The following is a 9,060-nucleotide window of genomic DNA, read 5'->3' on the forward strand; positions in this document are numbered from 1 at the left end:
GACAGTCGTTAACAAGAGACCTGGACTGTCGGATCCAGCCAAGTAAAATGGCGAACTAGGATCAGTTGTTTTGGACTTGGTGCCATGTTAAATGAACCAGTTTTCGCACTGAAAGGGAATGCGGAAACGTGTATACTAGGATTGCTCTGATACCAAGATAAACTTGATATTTCAACTGTGTGTTTATCTCATTCATTGGTAGCCTTTAAATAGGCGAACATACAATAAATGGTAACGACGTAACAGACTAAAACAAATAAATACTCTATCTAAACAGTCCTACGGTTACAAAGAATTCAAACAATATACGTTACAAAGAATTCAAACCTACGGTTACAAAGAATTGAATTCAAACAATATACGTTACAAAGAATTCAAACCTACGGTTACAAAGAATTCAAACAATATACGTTACAAAGAATTCAAACAATATACTGTTACATATAATCTCCAACACAGAGGCTCAAATATGAAGGGCACAATCCATAAGATCCGTGACCCGCTAGATCATATCTCTTAATGAAGCAAGCCAAACCACTTTAAGGAAAGACTATCAGATACGAAGGTTGCGCCGTATTAGTATCCTGTAGGGTTAGCACCTCAATGAATTCACAAGACATGCACAATAGGCAACATAGAAACTAGTTGTAACCAAACGTCCAAACCTATAATGAATATTCCACAATAGGCAACATAGAAACAACATGAGTACTTCGGGAATCTCCTAGCAAAATCAGGAGCATATTTTCAAGGAAATAGGTACTCCATTTCCTAAAATGAAAAAGAAAGAGGATATAAAAGAAAATAATTATAAAGACAAAAATCATATAAATATTTTTTCATATTAATAAAAAGTATACCGAATACTTGATACATCTTATGTATCGAAAATATTTTCCAAAATCAAGAGTCCCGCCGTAAAGATACTGACACTTACTTGCTCAGAGATGGTGACTCAAGTTTCAAAGCAAGTCTTTCATCCACTATAAATACACGGGTTCATCATTATATAGGTACATATCTAATTCCATACATTAATCATTGGGCTTGTAATTTCTTATTTATAATGTCGCATGAGAAATTTAAGTTTTCCTACAAAGAGAGAAAGGGGTGGGGTCCACCTTAAAATAAAAAATAAAAAATAGAAAAGTGATTGGCACGAACATCGAAGTGAGAGTAGTAAGAGAGGAGACTTCTCCTGAAACACGAGAAGTTTTTTTCTCTTAATCATTTTAGTTCAAATACTTTATTAAGCCTTATCTATAATATCTAAAAAAACACCCAACTCCAAGGAGACTCCATCAACAACCTCACAACCATATTCAAAGTTTATGACCGGACCAAATGAACCATATATATTATGACCACCCCAAAATTTCTTAAGTTGATCAATATATGAGCATAACAGCTGAAATTTAAAGAAAAACAAAATTAGTATACAAAGATTTGAATATATTTAATTTAAAAGTAGAGTAAATACCCTTTTTAGTCCCTGACAATATCCACGAAGGCCTTTTCAGTTCCTAGCAATAAAAAAGGGACAAATTGGTCCCTGAAATAACAGAAAAGAGGCCACGTTGGTCCTTCTGTTAACTCCACCGTAACGGCCCATCTAACGGTGCCCATGTGGCACGTTAGTGTGCTGATGCGGCTTGGACGTCTGCCAACGTGGAAGAAGAGACGACGACGTTTTGTGCGAAATGGGTTGACAACTTTCCAACTTTGCAAACGACGTCGTTTCTTGGGTTGAGAATGAACCTTGAAGATGAAATTCGCCCAAAATGCTCAATCGAACCCTAAACACCAAAATCCCCCAAATTGATGAAATGAACCCTAAACAGAAATAATCCCACAAATTCTCCGAACGTTGATGACCAAAAATTGATGACAGTGGAAAACATCTACCGGATTTGCTGGGGCGTAGGAAAAGATGAGTATTTCTTCTGGCACGGGGGGATCAAGTGGCGGCTCATCCATTGGGGGAAGAACACTTACAAGGACCGCCGGTCGTAGGTGTAAATGTGGGAGACAAAGTATTGTCTATACCTCCAAAACTGAGAGAAATCCAAACAGGGCTTTCCTTGGGTGTCCTAGTTTCAAGGTACATGTGTAATCTGCCCCTTTATTAAGTTGAAACACTTGCTAATCGTGGTTTTTACTTTGGCAGGAGAAGAAGTCGTTTTGTGATTTTTTTAGATGGGTAGATGACGTCTGTAATGAACGGATGGACCTGGAAGTTGCAAGAATTCACAATGTGGAGTTGGATGTTGCTTAAATTAATTTCAAGTTGAAGTATGTGGACATGATGATGAGAGAGCAAGATCTGAAGATTAGTTAGCAAGGAATGAAGCTTCGTGAGCAGGAAAGAAAACTGAATGATGTATACCTGAAGATGGTGGAGGAGTTATATAGGATGGACAAACAAATTAGAAATGTTGGTAGGTCAGCTAGGGTCTTAGGTGCTGTTTGTGTAGGTGTGATCATCATCTATATGTTTATTGTTAGTGTGGTAAGAGTGAAAACAAGTTACCCCAATGTATTTTTCCTTCAATGAATTGTAATGAGTACTCTGTACTCTTGTTTTCCTAATTAATGAAGAAGGATGTATTATATGGCCTATTATGTGTTGGTTGGAATCTGTCTGTGATAACTCTCCCAAATGAGAGTTAATTTAGTATTTTTATGATGAATTTGTTGCATAAATTCCATATAAGTTGACCTCTTTGCATGATAATTGAGCTAAATATTGTATATTTATGATTAAGTGCTTTGAGATGACTAAGTATGGAAAATAAGATAATATTCCTTGATTTTATATAAGAAAAGATGACTTGTAGAGTGTTTGTCTTCGCAGGAAAAATTGACGTAGGAATGCTGTAGCAGAGAAGCTGACGGAGTAATGATATAGCAAGCGCTACAGCATGACAGCGTGGACAAAGGGACAACCGAACTTTTGAATTTCAAAAGTTAGTTATTCCCCAACAATGAACCAGCAAGCAAGAGAAGTTTCTGGAGATTTAATTCAGAAACCACAAGGGTCAAAGACAAATTCAAAGATTGAATCTTATCCAAATCCCAAAGAACAAGGACAACAACCTTGATTCGGTAAACAACATTGGCACAAGAAATCCAAGAAGATAAAGATCCTATCCAATTGAGTGCCAACAAATCCGAAATTCCCAAGAATCAAGGACAACAAACTCAGCTCCTATTCGGTCAACAACAACATTGGCACAAAGATTTCAAGAAGATCAAGATTTTATCCAATAAGTGCCAACAACCCAAGAATCTAGGGATACGATAAGGCTGCAGCAACAAGATTCATGGATTTTCACTCCTAACCCTAAAGCCCAATTATCCAACCACTTTTCTTATTTAAAGAGGAGTTCCCCCACGGATTCAACAAGCGAGAGAGAGGGCAGAAAGGCAAGAAAGAAGGGAGGGGAAGAATGTAGTACCCCTCCCACATTTTAGAGAGAGAAAGTAAGGTTCTTAGAGGAGGAAGAGCTGTTGGAGCAGTGCTGGAGCAAAGCAGTGACGACGTTTTTCTACAACATTCGTTTTCATCTTCTTTTCTGTTTTCTAATGAGTTCTTTCTTTCTTTTCTCTGTTTTATTTAATTCCATTATGAGCTAAATTGCTCTATAGGTTAGGTGATAAAGTACCTATGCTGTAACATTGAGATGTATGCCTAAACTTTGTTTTTATTAATGTTTAATTAGTTATTCAACGAGTTTGCTTAATCTTATTCATGTGTGCATGTCAAGAGATACATATATGATATTGAGGAGGTTGGGGCCGAGAGGTTTCCGAATCCAGACCCTTGTTGAATTGTGTGGATTAATTAGGTTAAGAAAGTTAACTTGATTAAGTTGTGGGTACACCACATAGCCTAGAACTTGAACTTGAACAATTCAGTGATTAGTTTGGCCATAGAGATGTGGGAATTAGTTATTGGGTATATATGTTAGGTTGGCCAAAAGCCCCAACATACTTTAGTGTTCGGTTACTAATTAAGCATTGATATAGCATCGTTAAAGCATCGTTTCAGTATTGCTGTATCAGGGAAATTGAATCTGACCTATATCTCATCCATCATCTTAATACCTTTAAATTTAGCTTACTATTTTCTTAGTTTAATTATCTTTTAATTTACAAACCCAACCATAAAATTAATACGTTTCTAGTTTCTTTACTTAAATAATTATTGCTTTATAAATCATCTCCGTGAGAACGATACTTTGACTCACACATCCCTTTATTACTTGTGACACGTGCACTTGCGTATTTGTGTGATTGATTTAATTGATTGCAATTTGCACAACAGTTTACATCATACATTTTTGCATACTTAGGCATGGAATGAATGTGTCAGATTGATGCATTGGTTGTATTCTGTGTCAGTATTCTGTGTATTCAATGCCATCTCAATGCTATTTTTGTTTAAGTTTGGTATATTGCATACATTGCTGCATGGTATCACAAACCAGAACGTACAGATACAGAAGCCTCAAAAAAGATATTGCTGTTACAGAAGTTCCATGTTGGACATTAGATTTGTAAATCATGCCAAAACAAGAGGGCCATTTTGGTCCTTGACAATTTGCACGAGGACCTTTCTGGTCCCTGGCAAAAATCACAGGGCCCTAATTGGTCCCCAACAAGAAAGAAATAGGCAGAAGACTTGATTGCTTTTCTATGCATTCCAAGTTTGCAAAACAGATGTGCAGAATGTACAGAACAGGAGTGTTGTCCAATTTGTTAAAACAGAAGTCAGACATGGATGTCCAAGAAGTAAAAATAGATATGTCAGTTTAAAAACATAAAAAATGGTTAACTTAAACATTCATGAAGAGTCCACTAACATACTAGGTGGATCACGATACTACACTGTGACCCTTTTGGTCCCTGACAAAAAGCATGGGGCCCTTAATGGTCCCTAAACAGAGAAAAATAGGCACATGACTTGATTGCTTTTATATGCAGTCCAAGTTTACAAAACAGAAGTGAATTACATCAGAAATCAACAATGCTGTCAAATTTGCAAAACCAAAAGACATGGATGTCCAAGAACTACATCATAGCAGAAGACAATATGCAATGCTGACACATAATAGCTGGAACATGATTTGAGTTTCATTAAATTTCAAGACATGGATGTCTAGTAGTGCATTACAAAATAAAGCCAACTGTCAGGAATCAAAAGTAAGGCCTCTAAATACAATATGGCCATAATTCACAAAAAAAAACATTGACTGTATAAGGCCTCCAAAAACATAATGGTCAGAATTTACCAAAAAAATCAGTCACATTATATGCAGTCCTTGTTAGTTGGCTCATGCACTACTCCCAGGTCATATACAGCAGCGGGTCATTTTCTTGAGGCAGGCTTTGGAGGCCTGAAACCAGGTGTTGTCATGAAGTGCAAAAATCTGACACCCAAGGAAAGCCCTGTTTGGGTTTCTCTCAGTTTTGGAGGTATAGACAATACTTTGTCTCCCACATTTGCACCTACGACCGGCGATCCTTGTAAGTGTTCTTCCCCCAATTGATGAGCTGCCACTTGATCCCCCTGTGCCAAAAGAAATACTCATCTTTCCCTACGCCCCAGCAAATCCGGTAGATGTCTTCCACTGTTGTCGATTTTTGGTCATCAACATGCAGAGAATTTGGGGGATTATTTCTGTTTAGGGTTCATTTCATCAATTTGGGGGGTTTTGGTGTTTAGGGTTCGATTGAGCATTTTGGGCGAATTTCATCTTCAAGGTTCATTCTCAACCCAAGAAACGACGTCGTTTGCAAAGTTGGAAAGCTGTCAACCCATTTCGCACAAAACGTCGTCGTCTCTTCTTCCACGTTGGCAGACGTCCAAGCCGCGTCAGCACACTAACGTGCCACATGGGCACCGTTAGATGGGCCGTTACGGTAGAGTTAACAGAAGGACCAACGTGGCTCTTTTTTTGTTATTTCAGGGACCAATTTGTCCATTTTTTATTGCTAGGGACTGAAAAGGCCTTCGTGAATATTGCCAGGGACTAAAAAAGATATTTACTCTTAAAAGTATAAACAACTGGTATTAGAAAAGAAAAAAATCTCAACCTAGAAATAATTAAAATAATAACTTTGAGAGCACAAACAATTAAAATTGAAGAAGAAAAAATTCAACATAAAAAATTCAATAATTATTAACACTTTAAGAAATTATATATATAAAAAATACTAAATAACGATATATTCACAGATTTTTCAACATATAATAAACACATTTACTATTAAAAGTATTTTTTTTTATTTTTTTAATAGAAAGTGAGTGTTTTATTATATTATTACGTACGAATGGATCCTGCATGATGAGAGGATGGATTGTAATTAATTGAAGTTGAGGAAATTATAGTTATTTGTCTTGTCTCTTACTCTTTGTATGTGTACATTTTTGGGCGAATTCCTACCATAGGATTTCTCCCAATATAGCTTTTTCCTCTCGGAGTCCTCGTCCACATGATTAAAAATATTTGTTCATAATAACTATGCCTCCTCCTTCTTCTCACTGGTGTTTTGTGTTTTGTGTTTTAATGTTTAACCCCAACAGCACCAGCATCACTTGGCACATGACATGGGTGGTGCACCTTCTTTCAAGCCATTCAACCTCACATTACCCTTCTTCCCTATCATCATCCTCACCATCACCACCCTCATTCTAATTGCAGGGGCTGACAATGATTCCAGCGAAGACCCTCCTCCACTTGAAGATAATAACGGTGCCACCACGCCACCCCAGGTTATGCCAGCGCCGGCTCATCGTCGGAAACCGGAGGGGCCCGTCAGGCCAAGCACCGCCGTAGTAATGGGCGTCTTGATCACCACGTTTTCTCTAACTTTCCTCCTCCTTCTCTACATTAAGCACTGCAATGGCGGGCACATCTTCACCGCAAGCGACCCAAATTCCCAAGGGGCCCCACCCTCTCATGAAAGGAAGAACTCCGGCATTGAACGCGCCGTAGTTGAATCGTTACCGGTTTTCAGATTCGGATCGCTGAGGGGACAAAAAGGCGGGCTCGATTGCGCGGTTTGTCTTGCAAGGTTCGAGGACATTGAGGTTCTCCGGTTGCTACCGAAATGCAAACACGCGTTCCACCTCGAATGTGTGGACACGTGGCTCGACGCGCATTCCACTTGCCCGCTTTGTCGCTACAAGGTCGACCCTGAAGACATTGTTCTGGTGGAGACGAAGGTTCCGCCGCCGCCACAACAAAACGAGGAGGAAGAAGTAATCGACATCGAGAGGGGAAGAAATAACAACAACAACGTTACAACACAACCAGACAATTTCAACTCGTCGGTGGGAGAGAGAGACGGTGAATTCTTACAGGTTATTTTGCAGACACCAAACGAACAGGGGCAGGAGGAGGGGAAGCAGGGACAGAACACGGAAACGTCGTCGTTGAGGAAAACAAAGAGCGAGGGCGTTGGGTGCTTTGTCCGTGCTCCCAGAAAAGACGGAACGTTATTGACACAAGACGGCGACAGGACAAGCGCGGAACACAGGTTAGAGCACCGTATCATTGTCTCCCCTGGTGGGCCCCACCACCAACAACAACGGTGGAGCGATGTTCACGCGTCTGATCTGCTGTACCTGACCTCAGAGATGATCATCAGCGACGCTCCTTCCACGCGCGGTGGAAGGAGAACCGTGCGGGAGCGCAACCGTAATGTCGAGGGCGAGATGGAGAACGGTGGGAGAGGAGTGATGAATTTGAGGAGTGTGTCGGCGATGACGGGGTTGAGCAGGTTCATGAGTAGGGAGAGAGAGAGGGAAGGACAGCGTGGTGGTGGTGGGGAAGAACAAGAGGGAGTGGTTTCGAGGTGGTTGGGTTGGATATCCAAGCCTCAGCCACGGGGAGATGTACGGTAGGGATCTTGTTATTTGCCATCTTCTGAAGTCTGTCAATCTTGGAACTGGTGACTGTAACATTTGATTTGTATTTTGTAGCTTAGAATAGCATTAGTGTTAATGTTGATTTTGTTATACGTTGATTAATTGGGAGCTTTTAGTTTCTACTTTGTTATTGTTATTAGGGAAATAGATATATAATGTTGTAGGAAATTGGTTGTGTCATGCTATAGACACAATCAATGTAGACCCACCACTTTCTTTTATTATTTTTTTATTTTAAAAGTGGTGAGGTCCATATTGATTGTGTCTATAACATGACACAACCAATTTCCTACAACATGATAGATCTTGTTATTATTATTACTTTTTCCTTTGAGGATTAAGTATCTAGAGTAAAAAGTAGGATATTTATATATATTATATTTTGGAATATGTTATTTTACCTTTGTTTTTTCTTTGGGATTATTTTTCTTACGTAGTATGAGATAAGTTCTCTTATGTTAAGAGACAAATAAAGTGGACCCCATTAACTTTTAGAAAAAAGAAATAAGAGAGGCATATTTTTCTAAGTGAGAGTGTCATAAGAAATCAATCTCATGCAACATAAAAGTATAATTTTCCTTAATTTTTATATATCTACTTTATATACTGCTTTTCAATATCCTTAGATTAGAATCTCAATTAACTTTTATCATTTTTCTCTCTTATTAAAATTCTCATCTAACAGTGTTGAAAAATGATAGGCATCAACAAAAGTAGGTAAAATAATTTATTCCTTATTCTTTTGTTGTTTTTGATATGGTTATTGATAAAATGATTTTGAATATATATAATGTTATTTCCTAATAATTTTATTCGATTCTATAATTAATATGCAAATGTATTAAACTTGACACCAATTGAAGTTATCAATATAAGTGCAAATGGATAATACCGAAAAAAGATATAGATGTGTGTCTATTTGATATCAGATCAACATATTCCATGTTTTATAATAAATATATTTTATAAGATTGAGATTACTCATGGTTTCAGGAATGCCACAAGTATTTTGCCAAAAAATACCATTGTGCATGTTAAGAATGCATTTCTAAGTGGTAGATCTAAAGAGGAATTTGCTTAACTTAAAATAAGTACGCCAAAATAGGTACCATAATGAGATTATT

At 38.0% G+C, this 9,060-nt stretch overlaps 1 protein-coding gene across 1 annotated transcript; it reads left to right on the plus strand.

The window, feature by feature from the left end:
* Window positions 1-6,613: 6,613 nt before the first annotated feature.
* Window positions 6,614-7,912, plus strand: LOC133294001 (RING-H2 finger protein ATL43-like). Its single transcript, XM_061492644.1, has one exon. It carries the CDS (start codon window positions 6,614-6,616, stop codon window positions 7,910-7,912), a length of 1,299 nt encoding a protein of 432 aa, XP_061348628.1.
* The last annotated feature ends 1,148 nt before the right edge of the window (window positions 7,913-9,060 follow it).

This window comes from Gastrolobium bilobum, unplaced genomic scaffold, assembly GCF_033153095.1.
Source record: "Gastrolobium bilobum isolate Gb01-03AN ecotype WA unplaced genomic scaffold, APGP_CSIRO_Gbil_v1 utg15022, whole genome shotgun sequence".
Classification (NCBI taxonomy): Eukaryota; Viridiplantae; Streptophyta; class Magnoliopsida; order Fabales; family Fabaceae; genus Gastrolobium; species Gastrolobium bilobum.

What these genes read in the sequence shown, in the direction of transcription:
- LOC133294001 (XM_061492644.1), top strand. Translation starts at nt 6,614, where the DNA reads ATGGGTGGTGCACCTTCTTTCAAGCCATTCAACCTCACATTACCCTTC.